Source organism: Entamoeba invadens (genome assembly GCF_000330505.1).
Source record: "Entamoeba invadens IP1 unplaced genomic scaffold scaff_1105074726711, whole genome shotgun sequence".
Taxonomy (NCBI): Eukaryota; Evosea; order Mastigamoebida; family Endamoebidae; genus Entamoeba; species Entamoeba invadens.
This window is the reverse complement of record NW_004443648.1, coordinates 527,993-547,434: the sequence shown is the minus strand read 5'-3', so window position 1 is coordinate 547,434 and position 19,442 is coordinate 527,993. Positions and strand designations below refer to the sequence as shown.

At 33.6% G+C, this 19,442-nt stretch overlaps 14 protein-coding genes across 14 annotated transcripts; 5 read left to right on the top strand and 9 right to left on the bottom strand.

Moving 5' to 3' along the window:
- Positions 1-51: 51 nt before the first annotated feature.
- On the top strand, positions 52-372 carry EIN_055990 (chromosome partition protein, putative; the record flags this gene model as incomplete). The annotated part of the gene is made up of 1 exon (XM_004259967.1): positions 52-372. A coding segment is annotated over one exon (321 nt), but the record flags the coding sequence as incomplete, so codon positions are not given.
- A 127-nt stretch (positions 373-499) lies between these two features.
- EIN_055980 (cold-inducible RNA binding protein, putative) lies at positions 500-1,324 on the bottom strand (the record flags this gene model as incomplete). Its single annotated transcript, XM_004259966.1, has 3 exons — positions 500-893; positions 973-1,062; positions 1,107-1,324. 3 exons carry the CDS (start codon positions 1,322-1,324, stop codon positions 500-502), a joined length of 702 nt encoding a protein of 233 aa, XP_004260014.1.
- A 2,471-nt stretch (positions 1,325-3,795) lies between these two features.
- On the top strand, positions 3,796-4,359 carry EIN_055970 (hypothetical protein; the record flags this gene model as incomplete). Its single annotated transcript, XM_004259965.1, has 1 exon — positions 3,796-4,359. The coding sequence occupies one exon, from the start codon at positions 3,796-3,798 to the stop codon at positions 4,357-4,359; it is 564 nt and encodes a 187-aa protein (XP_004260013.1).
- A 1,447-nt stretch (positions 4,360-5,806) lies between these two features.
- EIN_055960 (hypothetical protein) lies at positions 5,807-6,220 on the top strand (the record flags this gene model as incomplete). Its single annotated transcript, XM_004259964.1, has 1 exon — positions 5,807-6,220. One exon carries the CDS (start codon positions 5,807-5,809, stop codon positions 6,218-6,220), a length of 414 nt encoding a protein of 137 aa, XP_004260012.1.
- A 58-nt stretch (positions 6,221-6,278) lies between these two features.
- Positions 6,279-7,520, bottom strand: EIN_055950 (phosphatase, putative; the record flags this gene model as incomplete). Its single annotated transcript, XM_004259963.1, has 1 exon — positions 6,279-7,520. The coding sequence occupies one exon, from the start codon at positions 7,518-7,520 to the stop codon at positions 6,279-6,281; it is 1,242 nt and encodes a 413-aa protein (XP_004260011.1).
- A 1,188-nt stretch (positions 7,521-8,708) lies between these two features.
- On the bottom strand, positions 8,709-9,437 carry EIN_055940 (calmodulin-1/4, putative; the record flags this gene model as incomplete). Its single annotated transcript, XM_004259962.1, has 1 exon — positions 8,709-9,437. The coding sequence occupies one exon, from the start codon at positions 9,435-9,437 to the stop codon at positions 8,709-8,711; it is 729 nt and encodes a 242-aa protein (XP_004260010.1).
- Positions 9,438-9,979: 542 nt separating this feature from the next.
- On the top strand, positions 9,980-10,630 carry EIN_055930 (TATA-box-binding protein, putative; the record flags this gene model as incomplete). Its single annotated transcript, XM_004259961.1, has 2 exons — positions 9,980-10,173; positions 10,219-10,630. The coding sequence occupies 2 exons, from the start codon at positions 9,980-9,982 to the stop codon at positions 10,628-10,630; spliced, it is 606 nt and encodes a 201-aa protein (XP_004260009.1).
- Positions 10,631-10,839: 209 nt separating this feature from the next.
- Positions 10,840-11,712, bottom strand: EIN_055920 (hypothetical protein; the record flags this gene model as incomplete). Its single annotated transcript, XM_004259960.1, has 1 exon — positions 10,840-11,712. The coding sequence occupies one exon, from the start codon at positions 11,710-11,712 to the stop codon at positions 10,840-10,842; it is 873 nt and encodes a 290-aa protein (XP_004260008.1).
- Positions 11,713-11,896: 184 nt separating this feature from the next.
- Positions 11,897-13,660, top strand: EIN_055910 (serine/threonine protein kinase SAPK9, putative; the record flags this gene model as incomplete). Its single annotated transcript, XM_004259959.1, has 1 exon — positions 11,897-13,660. One exon carries the CDS (start codon positions 11,897-11,899, stop codon positions 13,658-13,660), a length of 1,764 nt encoding a protein of 587 aa, XP_004260007.1.
- A 71-nt stretch (positions 13,661-13,731) lies between these two features.
- Positions 13,732-14,355, bottom strand: EIN_055900 (B-cell receptor-associated protein, putative; the record flags this gene model as incomplete). Its single annotated transcript, XM_004259958.1, has 2 exons — positions 13,732-13,960; positions 14,081-14,355. 2 exons carry the CDS (start codon positions 14,353-14,355, stop codon positions 13,732-13,734), a joined length of 504 nt encoding a protein of 167 aa, XP_004260006.1.
- A 203-nt stretch (positions 14,356-14,558) lies between these two features.
- On the bottom strand, positions 14,559-15,781 carry EIN_055890 (hypothetical protein; the record flags this gene model as incomplete). Its single annotated transcript, XM_004259957.1, has 2 exons — positions 14,559-14,870; positions 14,939-15,781. The coding sequence occupies 2 exons, from the start codon at positions 15,779-15,781 to the stop codon at positions 14,559-14,561; spliced, it is 1,155 nt and encodes a 384-aa protein (XP_004260005.1).
- Positions 15,782-16,111: 330 nt separating this feature from the next.
- Positions 16,112-16,432, bottom strand: EIN_055880 (50S ribosomal protein L12P, putative; the record flags this gene model as incomplete). Its single annotated transcript, XM_004259956.1, has 1 exon — positions 16,112-16,432. The coding sequence occupies one exon, from the start codon at positions 16,430-16,432 to the stop codon at positions 16,112-16,114; it is 321 nt and encodes a 106-aa protein (XP_004260004.1).
- A 382-nt stretch (positions 16,433-16,814) lies between these two features.
- EIN_055870 (hypothetical protein) lies at positions 16,815-17,120 on the bottom strand (the record flags this gene model as incomplete). The annotated part of the gene is made up of 1 exon (XM_004259955.1): positions 16,815-17,120. The coding sequence occupies one exon, from the start codon at positions 17,118-17,120 to the stop codon at positions 16,815-16,817; it is 306 nt and encodes a 101-aa protein (XP_004260003.1).
- A 62-nt stretch (positions 17,121-17,182) lies between these two features.
- Positions 17,183-18,161, bottom strand: EIN_055860 (hypothetical protein; the record flags this gene model as incomplete). The annotated part of the gene is made up of 2 exons (XM_004259954.1): positions 17,183-17,522; positions 17,566-18,161. 2 exons carry the CDS (start codon positions 18,159-18,161, stop codon positions 17,183-17,185), a joined length of 936 nt encoding a protein of 311 aa, XP_004260002.1.
- Between the last annotated feature and the right edge of the window lie 1,281 nt (positions 18,162-19,442).

Genomic DNA, 19,442 nt, shown 5'->3' with positions numbered 1-19,442 from the left:
GATGAAGTTGATGGAAGACTCGACTCTGCCGTCAAAATAGAGGTTTCCAGCCGTAACGTCCTTGTCAAAGCGAAGAAGTTGCTTCTTAAATTCCAAAAGGTGTTGGAGCAAGAGAAGAGTTGCAAAGAAAAAGGTGTGTGCCCAATGTGCAGAGAGTTGGCGAATAAAGTGAAAGAGTTGATGATAAAGAAGGAAGAAGATGGCGTGATTTTAAAGCAGCTCACCAAGATCTGTAAAACAAAGGTTCCAAACAAACAAGCGAACTGCTTGGAAATAGCGATGAAGCTTTCTGAAGAAGCGATGAAAGTGAAAGATGCGACTTTTTTGAACACAGAAAACATGTGTAGAAAGGCTGGTGCGTGTCGGTTGTAACTCAGTTTTCTTTTTATCCATCGCGAACAGACGTTGTGTTTAACGCAAATTCAGAAAAGAATTGAAAAAATAGACATACAATATACACCTTCAACACTGACAAGCTTTCATCAACACCTCAACATCATCAACACATCATCAATTTATCACTTCCCTCCATTTCTGTCTTTGGGCTGGTCATTTGCGGAGTCTTTCTCTTTCTTGTAATCGGGCTTTTCGTATCGTCTTTCTCTGTCATCTCTTTCGTAATTTCTCTGCCTCCTTGATCTGCTTCTTGACCAACTTCGTGATCTGCTACGTGAAAAGTCACGTGAATTACTTCGGGAATGTCGTCTTGAATACCTCGAGTGTCTGTGCCTTGAGTCGCTTCTCGACCGACTTCTTGACTCGTCAGAAGGTGAACGTCTTCTGTGTCGTCTTGCATCTCTGGAGTCACTGCGTCGCCGAGCGGAGTATCTTTGACGGGAGGAAGATCTGCTTCGGGACCGACTCTTAGAACGGCCATGTCTTTCGGAAGCAGTCTTTTTGTTTGAGACATGTGTGCTGTGTGTTATTGTAATGATATCAAAGTAAACTATATGGAATCAAAAGAGAACAAACAACTTGTAGTCTCTGTCCACTACCTTTGCACGAAACCCACGATCCCAACGAAGTTGAAGTAAACGACCGTCCACCTCTTTCCCCGTAAATCTGGTTGTCAGTCCTTTACTTTTATAAAATATAGAAAACAAAACTCGTTCTTTGCTTTGAGAGCATCTTCGTGTGTCGGAAACTCAACAAAGCCAAACCCTCGAGGGCGGCCAGTTTGCGGAGCGGTGACGATTTTCACTTTACAACCGTTGCAATTGAATATATCTTCAAGCTCCTTTTCTGTTGTATTAAAAGTGAGGTTTCCGATGAAGAGATTTGTGAAATCGTTGTTGTCGTCGTTTGGTGGAGGAATTTTGCTCATTTATGTTGTAGTTTTTAGTTTAATAATTATAAAAAGTTCAAAATTTCTAAAAATTTCATTTTATAAATTTTTTATATGAATTTGATAAAAAAAAGCTTTTCCTGGTGTTTGTAAAAAAGTTAAAAAATTTGTGATATTCTTAACACAAAATTCTTACAATAAATTAATTAATTAACTTACTATACAATTTTGACGTATTATTTGGTATTATTGAACAGTTATATATTTGCATCACTCAGGTTTAAACTAATTCTCTTATTCTCTTAATTTATGTTTGTATTATATTTTTAATATTTATTTTATAATTTATAGAATTTGTTACACTCCAGGAAGTTTATTCTTATCCTAAAACCAAATATCAAATATATTATAAATATAGTATTATAATTTAGAAATAAATTATACAAATGTTCAAAAAAATCGACTATGCGCAGTAAAAAGTTCCGAGATTTCATTACCAAAACGTCAAAAGCATAACATTTATCACGCCATTTTTTTTGAAAAAAAATGCTAAATAACATCCCCTTAGCATTTTTGGAACAAAATCAAGGCAATACGCAAAAATGCCAGAATCATATTATTTTATATATTTATTTAGTATAAAAACGTTAAAATTGGAAATAGATGGGCTGTTGTATTATTATATTGCCACGTTTTAACAAATATGTTTAATATAGATATAGACACGTTTGTGATAACTGTCTTCATTTAAAAAAAATAATTCATAACAACCACACATAATCTCCAACATGTTTTTTCCCATGTTGGAGATAAAATAAAATCGCGAAATTAACATGAAATAAATAATCACAAACAGCTGTTTTAATTATTTTTTGAAATTTCTTGTCAAAAGTAAACAAATAATAAAATACATAAACTTAAGTTTTTCTTCTTTAAACGTCTGGATCTTTTGACTAATGCTTGAATTTATTTGATATTTAAATGAAAGTGACGATACATAATCAAACTATTAGCAACAATTTCCAAGGAATATATATTATTAGTGGTTTTTTGAAATCATTTACAGACTTGTTTTTAAATCAATTAAACAAGTCAATGAGATGATTCATTCTACTAATTATTATTTATTTGTTAACATTATTCATACATTTAAATATATAATATTAGAAGGTTTGAATAATGATCAAAATTTTTATTACAATCATACAAATTCTTAGACACCTTTAACTTGTTTTAAAAGATTTGAAAAATACAAAAAATGAGTTAAATAATAAGATAGTTTGTAAAATAGTTATTGAATTCAATTCAAACACTACCTTCCGTTATTTGTATCATAAGTTTGATGACAAAAGTTACTATGAAAAGACAAACAACCAATATCATTTATTTTTCAAGAGGATTGTCTTTAAAAAAACTCAAAGATTGTCAACTAATTCCAATAATTACTTTTCTTAACTTCGTTACTGACACGTTAACTTATTTTGGTTACTACTCAAATCATAATTGTAATTACCGAATTCTGTTTTATTGATTCTTATAATTTGAATAGTTTGTTACAAGATTTGTGGGGTGCAACACTTTTAATTGTTAACTGTATTCGTTTATTAAAAAAGAAATTAATTTTAATGTTCAACAAACAAAAGAAAATTATCTTATAAAGCAATATATTTATTTTTCGACTATTTTATTGAGCGAACATTTATGGTCGATCGTTTCTATTTTAGAATTGGTGGCTTTTCGAACTCATTACCCCATTTTTATATTATTTAAAGTTAAAAGCAAAGTTATTTCCCATTATCTATCGCTTGGAAAAACACTATTAAATAGGGATGTTTTGCAAGTTCACTAAAGATTGAAAAGAACTTTATTTTTTACGAATTGATATTGAGCGATGATTTCTGGGCGCCTCCCATTAATCATCGACTCAAAACATCAATTATTATTATAATATATTAAACGATACTATACTTGATAATCTACAAAAACATTTGATTACTTGTATTTTTAAAAGCAAAAATGATTTTGGGGAAGAAAACCCGTTGTTTTGGCAATCAAATCTCTCAGTTCAAGCCATTGTGTATTTAGAACTTGGGGCAGTTATTTAGTTTAAGGCGAAAGTGTGTTTTTGGTAAGAAAAAAAGAGAGAACAACATTCCTCTTTCAAATTCAAATATTACACAAAGAAATGGTGTATAAAACAGTGGAAAAAAACGAATTAATTCAGATTTACAAAAAAAATGAAAACTAGTAAAAAATTGATAGTTTTTGAAATGTGAGTGCGAGAAAAGCAAAACATGAAGAGAACTTGAAAAAACTTCGATAATCGACCAATACAATGGATTCGTAAAAATAGCCTGTCATTCAAAACGGAAATTTTATTCGAAAAAAAAAGAAAGAACATTCGCAAGTTATAAATATAAATAGGTTCAATAATTCTAAAAATACATAAAAGATGGCAAAAAATTATCGCCGTATAAATAGGGAAACTGTATAACAAAGTCACAGTTATCATGTCATCGACACAGTCATACACACAAGACAAAAAAGGCGACACCCGTATCAACAAGTACCAGATCTACAAGAATTATCAAGTCTTCCAAGAGTCTATTCTTATTAAGTTACTTCTTCCGTATTGTGACATAGTCTTTTGTAAACCTTCGAAGAGAACAACAACAACTTTCCAATTTCTTTATATCAAAGAAATCAAATTCAACAATTACTCAATCAATGTTGTCGACTATATCGAAAGAAGATGCACTGAAATCAGTGAAATGGAGAGACGAAAGGGAGTGAAAGAAAAGACTACTATGAGAAGGTTTGAAAACAACAGGTTCACCGAATGCTTACACTTCTTGTCCGATTTACTATCGGAGTTTGGGTATTTTTTCAACACTACAAAGTCTCAAGGCAAAAACGGAATTGCAAAAAGTGAAACAATACAACAGATCTTTAAAGATGGAAGAATTGTATTCAACAGAAATATGGTCGAAGTTTTGGGGAAAAATATGCACACCTCTCTCCTCGAAAACTTGAGCAAAAACGCTAGCTGCACTATCCACCAAAATCAACTGTAACAATGTAATCTTCTCGACTCAATTAAATTATTGTTTGTGTAGTATATTTTTATTAATTATAATTATAAATGGGTTTCGAATGTGTGGTATATTAATTAATAAAGTTTTAAATTGAAGTATTAGAATTAAAGAAAATTGTTTTAAAATTACACTAAAGTCAGTCTGGAAACCTTATTTATTCCAAAAACCTTATTTATTGACAAAAATAGGTTATTTTTTTTGTTATTTGGTTTTGTTTTTCAAAATTATTTTTTTTTGTTTGAAATCTTTGTTTTTTCAATTCAAACGAACTTAGACAAATTGACAAATTTGATTTTTTACTCAAACATCGCGTATAACACCAGAGAGTGGTGCCGTTGTTGTAAGCAGCGGTTGGGTGGATTTTTGTGTGTGAGATGACAAATGCAACACGAGAATTCGACAATAATCAACTTGGATTTAATTAAATAATTCATAAAAAACAACGAGACAATCATAATCAAAAGAACACCACGCTTGGCAGACTCGAACATCGAATTGTTGTACTGCAGTCGGGTAAAAGTTGTTTATAATAAATTGTCTTGGCTGCGTGGACGTCATTTCGCTCTTTGTAAGAGTAGAGTCAGTCTTTTAACGTTATCTGGTCTCAAACGTTATCTGGTGGACAAAAAATACTTTCATTTTTGTCTAAACATCGGGCATTAGGTAAAGCGTGAAAAAACCGGAAACAAGTGGGATGGATTTTTGGGACTGCTCCCCGAATTATTCCATTTTTTATGGTCCAAAAGGCACCAGATAACGTTTGAGACAGACTGTACATTTAATAAGTCGACTCACGCCTTATAGCAAAATTCTTCAAAAATGATCCAAAAAACTTGGTTTGTTTTGTGTATTTTCCCGTTAATTTGGGGTAATAACACCATTAATATCACCATTTATTGACAAACAGAAAAAATGAAATGATTGGCTAAATGACTTTAACCCCATTTATGTTTTTGGTTGTGTTATTGGAAAATAGTTTAAATAATAGTAATATTTATTAAACATCCCAAATTTGCATTTTTTTCAAAGGGAAAAAAATAAATAAGGTTTTTGGAATAAATAAGGTTTCCAGACTGACTTTATTATTATTTATTAGCTCCAAATTATTAGATCACATACTATTAAATATCTTTATTAAAATATATTATATCAAATTTGCTTTTATTTACAAAACACAAATAAATAGTTTTTAAATTATTAATGTATAGTAAAATTATTGGAATATTTTTACTATATATAATAAAAAAACTATATATAAATAGTTTTTAATAAAATAATCATAATAAAATTATTTATTAATTTAATTATAATTGTTTGATATTTTTGATATTGTTTATTTACTTAAAACCAATTGATATAATAAGAAAAGAAGTTAAAGATATAATAAATGTCTTTTAAAAGCACAAAAAGAGAACAAAAAAATACAATGGAAATAGAGAAGGAGGGAAGTGACAAAACACAACAAAAAGAATTATTAGAAAATGGTCGCAACTGTTTCATAGAGATATTAAAATCTTACCGCAAAATCATTCGTACAGTCAAAGAGGACGAACACGAAGACAACAAATATCCTCATGTTTCCGCTTTCAAAGTGCAAACGGAGATATCCCGCATCACTCACAGCTTCGAGCAAATACAAATTGTTCTCAATGAGACAATGCAGCAGTTCGTCTTAATTCAAAACGCCGGTCGTGATGATCGCATCGAACACCACCAAAATGTTTTAAAGGATTCCCAACGCTCTTTAGACCTTTTTTTGACTCAACTTGAGTTACTGACAGACCAAGGAGAGTCTTTAATTGCCGAGTGTGAGTCTGCTCTCCTTCCCCCAACAAAGTAATTTATTATATTTGCTGTTGTGCCCATAGACAAAATCAATACAAAACATATTACATATCTCACATTACTCTCACGAAGTCTCTCTCTTCAAGCGTTTCTTCTTTTCTTAGAGCTGGATTCTTTGGTGGCAATGGCGGCGCTTGTACTTTTCGAGATCCCCTTGGAGATGAGTTGATCATCACCTTCCGCTCTTTCCACACTTTTCTAATGGGAAGTGGTGGTGGCTGACTCCTATGCATTTCGTCCAATGGAGCAACTTTAGAAACCGTGATGACTTTTTGGTGAAATTCTTCAACTTCCTTCGTAATTCTTTTATCGCTCTCAAATGTTGTAATGAATTGGATGTTCCGTGGCATCCCAATCAAATTCCTGTTAACTCCTTCAGTGGGGTCCATGATCTTGTCGATGTCAAACGTATACACAAATTGCGTGTCGATAAAGAGTGGGTGCAAAATGATCTTCCCAAACACAACAGTCTTGTCCCTTGTTTCCGCCGCAATTGTTATCACTGTGTCATTCTCTAACACGACATTTTGAAAGCTTACGACAAACGCTCCCTCCTTCATTTCTTTACAGTTCTGTGGTGTTCGTGTGAGCAATGGTTTCGCTTCCGAGTGTGACAACCTCGAGAAATAGAATACTGGAATTGCTACATCCGAAAAATCTTTAGTGATATTAAGCGGTTTGAAGTTCGACACCACGACTGTTCTAATCACAACACTATAATCCGGAATCGGTTTAAACGGCACTTCTCTGGGCGAGACGGACAAGTAATAATAGAAGTTGTGGCAATACCTTATTTGAGGTGGTGAAGTTGCTCCTTTCATTATCTTCGACCTTCTCTTTGCGAAGAATTCGAGTGCTTCTTTCGCATCAGACACAACGCCAAGTGCCAATAACACACATGAACACACCAACCCAGTTCTTCCTCTCCCAGCCTTACAGTGGACACACGCCACATGATTGGGGTTGTCTAAGATATACAGCAAAATATCGCCAACAACTTTTAAAAGGTGATTAAACCTCGGAGGGTGATGGTCCAAAAATCCGACGTGTTCTACTCGATTCTGGAACTCGAGTGAACCGTAAGACTTCTCTGTCAAGTTCCAGATCATGTAATTGTTGTGGTGATGTTCTTCTAAATACTGTGCGACTTCCTCTTTGGAATTTCGCCACTGCGAGGTGATACCAGTCGCAGGGTAACCCATCGCGACCAAATTTGGTAAGATGTATGTAAAGTCAAAAGAGGTTCCGTCGACTTCTAACATAAACTTATCATCAGCAACTAGCCGTCGAAGCATTGTCTTGTCTGTGTTTTTTAGTCTTTACTCATGTTTTTGTTGTTCAGATAATTTATTGATTTTATTCATTTTTTTTTGGTGATAACTAGTATTCACATATTTTATTTAGTAAAAATAATATTTTACTATAGAAAATATTAAGATTGTTTTTATTCAAAAAATATTGGTAAAAAGTCTTTTAACATTCTGCCAAATTGTCAATCTCAAATAAACTATTTACTTTAGTTAAAAAAATGATAATTAAAACTAAAAAAACGAATGGAATCATGTTTTTAAAAACGAAAAAAACTATTTAAAAAATATTCAAAGATTAATAAATCGAAAAAATTTAGTAAAATACTATAAAGATATAATATTTTATTTTATTTTAAATTTTGATAAAATATTAAAATATTTATTTTTAGTGTTAAAAACTAAACAATTTTTTTAAATAATAATTATTTAATATTAATATAATTATATATAGTATTTGTTAAACACAAATAATTGTATGGTTTTTAATTTCATTTACATTAAAATTATTATTGATATTTAATAAAACTATGTTAATAATAAATACAAAACCTTAAATTATTTATTTATTCAAAAAAATAGAAAAACAAATAATATACTCAACTCAAATTGTTTTTAATTGTTTCATTTTTCTTCTTTATATTTTTTATTTATTTTATCAAACAAAGACAAAGCATCAAGCTCCAATTTCCACATGTCCTGTTGCTTTTGCTCGACGATTTTTTGTTTTGACATTTCTGCACTCTTTTCTTTCTTCAACTGTTTAAACTCTTCATAGCAGCTCTTCTTTAATTTATTCGTGTTGTCGTTGTTCACTTTTTTAGGCTTTGAAAAGTAGACCTGTTTCTGGCACTCGTCCAACATGTCTCGTAAAGCCTTCAAATGGTTTGTACCGTCTGTTCGTTTTTTTCTTCCTTCCTATCAGCACTTCATTACCAAACGTGTTCAAAAAACAAACTGTCCTTCGTCTTCCCCTCAATAGTGTCCATCCTTCCGCCAATTATTTCTCCCCTTAACTATTTGTTCGTTCCTCCACTTCGACCTTTTCACTCTTTTTTGGGTGTTTAATCTCAAAAAGAAAATAAATTCAAATCATTAAAAAAACTATAATGAAATTAGAATTACACTTCGTTTTTTAAACGAAAATATGAATACTATTAAATATACTAAAAAGAATTATTTAAAAGGTAAACACATATTCTTGATGAGATCCTCAACTGAGATAAATCCATCAATCGGAACGACGACCTTATACAAGTCCTCGACCTCCTGTTCAGTTAATTTGTCTCCCATTGTGGTCAACACGTTTTTGAGTTCCGTGGCGGAGACATATCCGTTCTTCTCCTTGTCGAATATCGCAAAGTTCTCTGTGACCTTTTCTGGTTTGTCCGTATCCTTTTTCTTGTCCTTCATAATGTTTATGTACGTGTCGAGGCTGTATAACCCCGATGAATTTGAATCGTTTTGTGTGATAATCTCGTCCATCTTTGAGGTTTCAAGATTGACGCCGAAAGCTCTAATAGCGTACTTGAGCTGTTCTGCAGTGAGCATGTTGTCTCCATTTGTGTCAAAATAGTAGAAACACTCCTGCAAATCCTTCTCGTCAATTGGTTTGAAGTTCTCCGGTATGATCTGCGGCTCTTGCTTTGGTTTCACTTCGCTTGTGTTTGTTTCGGGTTTCGCCGTTACGACATTTTCAATCTCAACTTTGAAAGGTTGAACTTGAGAGGTTTCACTTTTCTGTGTTTCAGATTTTGAGAGCTCAAGATTGGAATCGTCTTTTTGGGGGGTGGAAACTGTTTCCACAGTCTGCAAAGGATTTTCCGGTTTTGGTGTTTCTTTGATGGGCTCAACAACTGCTGGAGTGATTGGGTCTCCTTCTGTACTTGGAAGTTGTTGGGACATTTGAAATAACAATTGAGTTCTTTTATTATTGATAGTTCTAATGTGATCATATTATATTAATAATAAAAAACTACTATTTATGATACAATAAAATAATCCTTATTTATAATATCGTTGAAACAATATAATATACTGTAAAAATGTGTGTTAATTTTGAATAATAAAAGAACTATTATTTTAATACTTTTTTTAAGTAATATAGTGATAATTATACTTATTACTTATAAGTATAATTATAAGTAATATTATAAATTATAATATATAACTTATAATATAAGTATATATTATATAAGTAAACTATTATAATTATAATTATAAACCATAAGTAAAATAAAAAATGGTTTATAATTATAATAAAATAGTTTGTTATATTTAAAATCAACATTAAATAATAAAGTAACTATAATATGTATGATTTATCATAAAAATGACAATACCCGGAAAGACAAAGCATTTAAGCGCAAAAAAATTGGAAAAACAAAGAGATAATAGAAAAAATTGAAAAAGATATTCAGTTGCCAGACTCACAATTCTCGCCCTTTATGATGGGCAGCACCACAGATTTACGTCAATTGAGTCAGATTGGCACCTCAATATACGGTGACCGACTCTCAACCACAACGGAGTCTCAAGACAGACTAAACAACCCCAACAAGACACACCCAGAAATTGCGAACGTCGTTTCCACATTCCAACTCAACCAACAACTTGACCTCCGTCAAATCGTAAAAAGCGCGTAATGCCGAGTACAACACAAAGCGTTTTGCTGGCGCAATCATAGAATATCAAGTCTAAAATCAACAGCACTCATTTTAAAAACTGGAAAGATTGTGTGCACAGGAACTCGATCGATTGAGGAGAGCAAGATTGCTGCAAAAACCATAAAGAAAATCGGGTACAATGAGGTACGTTTTTCAAACTTCAACGTTCACACCATCAGATCTTGTGACATCAAATTCCAAATCTCGCTCCGTCCTTTGTATGACAGCAACACCGATATGTGTCAGTACGAACCAGAGGTGTTCCCGGTTCTTGTTTTCAGAACGACGCAACCAAAAGTGACACTTCTTGTCTTCTCAACCGGAAAGGTTGTGTTGACTGGTGCTAAGGACGACGAAAATCTGAACACAGCATACACCAAGATATGCCCAATCCTCTTAGCAAACAAGAAAGAGGAAATAGGAAACCCATAATGTGCTATCTATAATTAATATTCCCTTTTGTTTCGAAACAAAAATATTTTTTCCAGTTCATTTTTCGTGCATTATTAGTTCATCTCAACTTTACCATTTTTTTAGTTTATGAATGATTCTTTTTAATCTTCTTTTAATATTAAAATGGCTATAAAATATATTATAAAAAAAATATAATACATTTATAGTAAAATTCATGGTAAATACACTTATATGAGGTAATGGGATATATCATCATTAAATTCTGGACTTGTTTTGTCCTCTTTGTTTCTTTGTTGTTGGTTGATTTGTTCTTCTTTTTGTTCTTTGTTTCCCACGTCAGTTGTTTCCTTCAATTTATCGATTGAATTGGTCACATCGATTGAGAAGTCTGAACACACTGATCTCACGGCATTGACTGGTGTTGAATTTGAAACAGCGGCTAACCCATTCTCGACACTGTTTTTCGCGCTGTTCCATTTATCCGAAACGCCAAGAGTATTATCGATATTCTCAAGGGTATTAGAAACTTTTGTGGTGACTTTGAACTTATCATCTGCGGCAGTAAAACAACTCCACACCATCACAGTGCCAAGCGCTAAGTACTCAGTCAAATGGAGTTTCTCGTCAACATTCACTGCGACGTTTTTCACCATTCCAGCGCCACTTTTTATCGATGTTGTAATGTTGTGTGTTTTATCAAATTCGACTGCCTTTTGGAATGTATCTTGTGCCACGACATACCCATGTGCAATCAAAGAAGCTACAACAGATGTCTTTGTTTGTCCATTCTGTGGATTATTGTTTTGTTGTGGAGTTACAAGGAATGAATAGATCTTTTCATCAGGGAGGTGTAAAAGAGTAGTCGGTTTAATATCGACTCGTTCGTGATAGAGTAACACTCCAGTCATAAGTTCCGCTGTGCGAACACTTTCCAGTGAATCAAAGAAGATAAGTGCGTTGATGACATTAGACTCTCTACTTGTCTGTGAAATGTGGATCTCTTCTATACAACCAGTGAATGAAAAGAAAGAAATCAAGTCGTCGACAGTGACATTTTTGTCAATGTTACTAACTAACACAACATAGTGTTCTAAAGACATTTAAATGAATTACTAGTTTTTATTAGTTTTGAATTCAAAGTATTTTGGCATGATTGGATAAATCATATATTTAATTAGTTTATCAATTATTTATTATCTTATTATTATTTATTATTTATCAATTATTCTTTTATTAATCTTTTATTAAAAAGTCAAAGAACTCCAAAAGAGAAAGAGAACGTTGATGGAACAGTTGAAACTCGACAATACTCTCACAAACCGTTACCAACTTTCGGAGAAATTATATAGTGATGGGACAGTTACCGTGTTTTCAGCCAACGAAGTGATTGACTTTCAAAAACGAATAGCGAGGCGCGTTGCACTCAAAATCGTTCAAATTGATCCAAAAGACACACTTAAGATTCTTCGATTAGATGTGTATTATAATTATTTGCAGGCAACTACGAACGGACATGTTCTTCGGATATATAACCACTTTTTCACAAACAAGAACTCTCCTTTAGAGCTGTGGATTGTCTCTGAATATTGTGGCTTTGGCAATTTAGAAAATTATTGGGCGTCGAACACCGTTGCTCAAGAAGATCAAAACATTTTCTTCATATCAGATATCGCAGTCGGATTGGAATACATCTACAAAACTCTCCGCCACCAACACCTCAATCTGTGCCCAAACAATTTGTTACTCTCACGAGACCCCGCCTCCGTTTTCCCTAAAGTCAAAATCGCGAATTTCGCATTATGTGACGCAATCCAGACGAAAACAGCCCTTGTTCCTGGGTTCGAGGCTACAATGTTTGACGTCACATATTCCCCACCAGAGTATTTAAGCGGGTTTACACACTCAAAGAGTGACGTCTGGTCGTTTGGGATATTAATATTCAAATTACTTGTTGGGTGCACGCCATTTGAAACGATCCAAATGGACCCTCTCACAGCTATGGCAGTACAAGCTAATCTGAGTTTGGCTGTGTACATCCAAAACGAGTCTGCTATTGACTTACTTGAGAAGATGCTTGTGTATGAGCCAGATAAGCGCATTTCGATGAACGATGTGCTCAACCACAAATTCATTCACGACTGTGTGCAACACAAATACGGGACTCGAGGAAGTCGCGAGAATTACAAAGCCGTCAAGTTACTTGATGAAGGGAATTACGGAAGAGTTTTACTTGCACAAACGAGTGCTAATGAATACGTCGCGATCAAAGAAATTTCGAACAAAATCGACAGTTTACAACGAGAGGCGACGTGTATGCGCCTTTGTAAACACCCCAATTTAGTAGAGTACAAAGACTTCTTTGGCTGGGACTATTCGATGGTCAGTGAATTAGTGGGGATGGCCAAAGTCAAAGGCAACTACTTGTACTTAGTGATGGAGTTTTGTGACTCCGGGAACCTCGAGAAGTACATGAAACAAAAGAATGCGCCGTTATCAGATGACGAGATCAAATACTTTTTAGGGGAGATTGGGAGTGGCTTGTGGTATTTGCATTTCATTAAAAAGCTCATTCACCGCGACTTAAAACCCGCCAATTTGTTACTACAGTCGACCGATACTCAAGGACGATATAAAGTGAAAATAGCTGATTATGGATTCTCAAGAGGTATTAACGAGTTTATGGTCTCTAATGTCGGGACACCTATATACGAGGCTCCCGAAATTATTAAGCGGAAGCCTTATACCGCCAAAAGTGACTTATATTCCCTTGGTGTTATTCTCTTCCAAATGGCAACAACGTACTTCCCATTTTCAGACGATCCCCAAATCTTCCAAGTTGCTATGAGGAATGAGACTCCTGTGCAGATCCCAGATGGGTTTGGGATCAATCCTTTGTTAGCAGATTTGATTAGCAAGTTGATCACACACCACGAAGAACTCCGCCTGTCATGGCAACAGTTTTATGAGCACCCTTACGTACTCGAAGCGATGAAGACGTCTGAACAAACAGAAAAGCAGATGGTCGAGGAAGACTTCAAAGAGTTCTAATTTATTATTTGCTTACTAGTTATTTATAGTTATAATACAAAACTTCATACCTTGTGAACAATAAAGTCAATTTATGCAGATTTTGGATGGTCTTTATCATCTGTAGTTGGTTCTTGAGTAACGGTAGTAGCACTACTCTCCGGTTGTTCTGCTGTTTCTTTCTCGGACATAGTAGCTACTTTGTTCGTCACTGCCTTTTGGTTCTCGACTTCTTCTTGGAGGACGCAGACTCTCCATATTACGAAGATGAAGAAGAGGGTATACCCAGAAAGGTAGATGTTTCTTTCTGCTCTGAACTTGCTACAATGTTAGTATATTATATTATACTCGACAGTTCGTCTAATCAATAGATAGTAATACTAACTATTAATTATTAACTATTAACATTAATTAATAAAGAGTACTAAGGAGATGACAAACTTCAAAGAAATCGTGACTTTATTCAGAATAGGATCGTCGGCATCTATCTGAGACAATTGAGTCGAATACTTATAAGATGATCGTAAAGACTCTGCAAAGCAGAGAGTCAACAAGACCAATATTACTCCGAAGATCGTTCGATTAGAAAATACTTTTCGAAGTATTTTGGGGATTTGTCGAGCCAAGATCGCGGGAAGTGGAACTAAGAGAAGGAACAAGACTGCAATTTCGGCCCACAAAAAGGTGTATACAGCGGTCCACACAAAAGTCGCCATTGATTTTCAAGTTCATTGCTTGATTATATTTAAAGTATTTAAGACTTTTCACATCATTATAAAATATTTAAGTATTGAACTAAAATCATTTCAATAACATATCTATTAAAAGGTATAGAATGGACGAAAACTAGAGTAAAAATTATACCAAAACTATTAAAAATAGAAACACAAATCGTACAAACAGACATTATACCACCCTTTTATCTCAAGTAAAATGGAATGACTTGGTCGTCCATCGTCGTTGCTTCTTCCGTTGATTTGTAATACAAGAATGCATACACAACAGACCCAAATAAGTCGAAGAGGAGCACCCACCTTAAAATACTCACGAAGAGTCCGAACAGTGGGAAGTGCAATTTTCCGATGATGAAGATGTTCACCTCAGTGTTCAAATAGACGTTAGGTGATATCACATGAATTAATAAACTAATACCACCAAACCCTATTAACATACACATGAACATTTTAACCCACAAATGATATTCTCTCTTCCGAAGTGTTAATAATTGAAGCTGTGTCTGAGTCATTCTTTCTATAGTAACTTATTAAATTAACTGAATAGAATCACCTGGAAACAAACTTTGACTCTTCCCGTATCTTCTACTTTACAAAAAACACCAACAACATGAAAAAATGCGACTATGAGCCATAAGAGTGTTAAAATGACCGGTGAAAATACCCCAAACATTTTAATGACGTCGTCGAGAATACCACGCTCGTTCACATAAAATCCACATAAGGCTCCACACACACTCTTCTTCCCGATTACAACAGACTCAACCGTCAAACACACAGCTAAAGATACAGTTGCAAGACTTAATAGAACACCTAAGAGTATACCAAGTGTTTGAAGAAACTCTTGTCGTTTTCGTGTCTTCATGACATTTCGGAAGTCGACTTTGAGTTTCTCGATTTTCTCGTCGTTTTGTGTCGACTCGACTTTTTCGTCCATAGTCAGATGGTTGAACGCTTCTTCCGTTTTCAACACTTTTTGTCTCTTTTTGATTGCATTGATTTGGTCTTGGATTGCACTTGCCTTCACACTAACAGGAGTCGACCCAAACAAATTGTGGACAAAATAACAGATCGCCTTCGGAAACGTCACAAGTAGAAATGAAACACCAACACTTGACAACACCAATATGACAAGTACTAAATATCTCTCGTGGAATGTCAGCGTCAAGTTTTCGTAGATCCCTGACGTGACTGCCTTCCACTGTGTACTTCCATGGACAAGACTAAGAACGCCCAATATACTTAAAACAAAGATCGATAATAATGGGTAACTCAATGTGTCATACAAATACCAAAATGCGTATCGGTGCAAAGGGTCCGGTGACAAATGGGCTTGAAAGAACGGGAGAAAGATATATGCAATTACAAAGAGAAATCCATACACTATTCCCGTCACCGACAAATTCATTTGAATAATTTTTAGTCCACTTTATTGACTCATTTTTTAAGCATTTTGAAGATGTTGTGGTGAGCAAAAAGTGATCAAATTGTACTCAAATTATTCTTCTAATTTCCAACTAGCTTGTTTAAGATTTTTTATTCAATGAAATAAATGTAATATATTTAAATAGTTTTAAATATTAAAACAATATTATATTTATATAGTATATTTATATATTAAAATTATAATTTCAAGTACTATACAAAGAAGTATACTCTTGTGAATAGAATACATTGATAAAGAGTCACTACGACTTTCTGCGGACTAACTAAACTCTATCTCAGCAACGAGTTACGCTTAGAAAAGATCTCCAAACCCACCGAAATCTTCTTCGGCTTCCTCTTTTTTCTCTTCTTTTTTCTCCTCTTCCTTATTCTCTTCTTTTGGAGCTTCAGCAGAAGTGGCTGCTGGGGCGGCGGCAACGGCCATTGATCCCATTTGGCTCTTTCCTTCTTCAACTACTTCCCAAACGTTCTTTCCCTCGAGGGATGTGAAGACCTCCTTGAGTTTAGCATCGTCGACTTCTGCTCCAGCAGCAGCCAAGATCTCTTTAACTTTAGCCTCTTCGGCTTTCTCGTGTCCGATTGTGCAAAGGAGGTATGCGGCGATGTACTGCATTGCTGTGCTCAGAGTTTCACTACAGGGTTTTTTCAAGAAGTGAAAGGGTTGCTCAACATGTCAGTTTATTAGAATTTTAATTCTTTTTTACTATTTGTATAGCTTTTTTTTTGGAACTAGTTTATTTTTTGAATAGAAACAACACTGACTTATAGTAATTTATATCAGATCAAGAATAATTATTCAATATAACTAATACTGAAATTGACATTTATGCTCTCATAAAAATATTTGATATTCTCAATTTCTTGTTGGAGTGATTTTACTAAAAAAAATAAGAAAAAAACTATATTTATATATTATATTTTTAATTATTTTATTAAATAATTATATTATAATAATTAATAATAAAATATTTGATATTCGAAGAAAGTGCTTCAAATTAGCTCTTCTTTTCAATTGGATCTCGTCTATTCAAAAAGAAGAGTGAGATGAATGATCCACCCATGAGAGTTAAAAGTATGAGTGCTTGCGTCAGTCTGAAATATTGGATTTGTGGGATAGCGTATGAAAGACCAAGGAACACCAAAAATCCCATTCCCGATGTGAAGCTTTGTGTCGAGTAAAATCCGGCAAATGCAGCGTCGCTTGTGAAGGGGAAGTACCTTCCGATCAAAATATCAATTTGTGTGTTATACCCCGCATCTGCCATTCCGATACATACAATTGCGGTGAACAAAAGCACCATATTAGAAACTTGGTGTTATTATTACTAATTAAGTACTATACTATTATACTATGTAATTCAAGTCACAAACTCCCTAAAAAGAAATGCAAGACTATCGAAAACAAGCCCATAAACATCACCAACGAGGCGATAATCAATGTGGGAATACGTCCGATCGTATCACTGATCCGACCAAAAATTAAAGAAACAACCATGTTGACGGTTCCAAAGACACACATCGCTATCGATACCCACTCAACTCCAAACATTGCTGTTACTTCTCCATATATGTAACATTGTGTTATCCCTGAGTATATAAAAAGAGGAAAGAGTAATAGCATTGCTGGACTCTTAAACACTTTCCACAAATTGCGCAAGTCGGTTTTGATACTGACGCGCTCGATGTCTGGGAGCACTCCCATTCTGAATGTGAATTGTCAACGTGTTACAACAAACTCAAACAAACTGAATAAAGATGAATGGAACTATTCCTATAACACACAAACACGTAAATATGATGAACAAATACACTAACTGTAATCCCGTCAACGTCATGACATAGGCAAAACCATTTCCAACACTTTGATTGAGCTGGTAGATGAAAAAGAAGATCCCGGAATTTCTTCCACGCTTCTCAGGCTTGGAACACCGCGTTAATAAACTCCCTTGCGCACACCACAACACAGATTGACCAAATCCAACAAACAAACTCATTACGATAAGAAGATATACATTGGCAAATATATTCATCGTGAGGAAAGGGACTATACATATACCACCAATCACTAAAGTCCACTTCTCACCAATCCTCCGGATTATTAAGGGGACAAAAAGTCCACAAACGGCAAACGACAAGTATATGGAACACAAAGATATCATGCCATAGTTCCCATACAAACTCGTCATAAAATTTTCAGTCGTGTTGAACGCAACAAAGATGACCAAAAAGCCAACAGAGACAAAGATGATGTTCAACATACGAATATTCCAGTTGCGCTCAGAGCACATGTTTTTCGCATTTTCGTCGGTTCCGATTGTTTCAGATTCAGTACCGTGAGTCATCGTAAGTCTGAAATTTGATTGTTTTTCAGTTGTTCGAACATTTTTGGCATTGTTGAAGTTTTCTATATTCTTTTTGTACTTCTTTCTTTTAAATAAGCTGTTATTTTTCCTCTTCACCTTAAAAAAAAGAAGTACAAAAAGAATATCAATAATTAACCATTATTTGTTTCTATAGTTAATATTATTACATTTATTTGATAAAATTAATTTGTCTCTTGTTTTTTTTTAAATTAACTTTGCCACAATTATCGACAATGATGACCAGAGAATAATTTTTTCTAATAAAAAATGTCTAAAAACTTCCGTTTGACCATTTTTAGAAAAATACATATAAAAAAATAAGTTAATTCCCAAAATTGTTGTTTTTTAACCTTAGGAAGGAGGAACTGGAAAAAATAATAAAAATTATAAGATTTGAATTTTCATCCACTTCTTTATTTATGAAAAAAACAGATGATGATAAACATTGTTAACATAAAATTTAACTATTTGATGTTAATTATATTTTATCAATATTATAATATATTAATTTTTGACAAAAAAATTAATTTTTACCAAACTAACTAACTAACCCAAATTATAAGTCCAATAAAGGATTCCGACTTCAATAAAGAACACTTTTTTGAACACCAGAATGGTTATTAAAAAAACACCCATCTAAACAATGAAACTGATTGTTTGGACACTTTTGTTCATGTAAAAAGAACTAAATTCAAATACATTGTTTGCTCCCATAAAGGATTTAATGTTTGGTGTTGTTATGGACACTTCTACGCAATATGTATCAATTGTAAAGAAAAAAATAAGTATGGTTTTTATTATTTGTTGATTTTGTTTTTTTGTTTAAAAAGAAATAATAAATAGTATTTTCCAGTTGGTCCCAAAGGGAAGGGATAAAAAATAAGTGGATTTGAATCAGCGTTCTAAGGTTAAGTTAAAAAATGAAATTTTCAAGTACAGTAAAAATTCTATCGGTGTGTGGAGTCATGAAAATGGTTTTCCCAAGGTGTGTAATTTTTTTTCTTTTCTTTTTTAATTTCTGGCAAAAAAACTAAAAAATAATGAAATTTGTAAAACTATCCACAATCAAGAAAAATGACAAAATGTGTTTTTTTGAGAAAAAAACGCGACACGTGTAAACATAAAATAATATTGTGAATTTTTAAATGGTTTAATTGTTTAGAATAAGAATAACGCATTGCGTTTTTGTATAAAAACGTGGACTTTTGGTGCGGATTGGTTTTTGTCAATTTACAACTCAAGTACGTCTTTGACATCGGC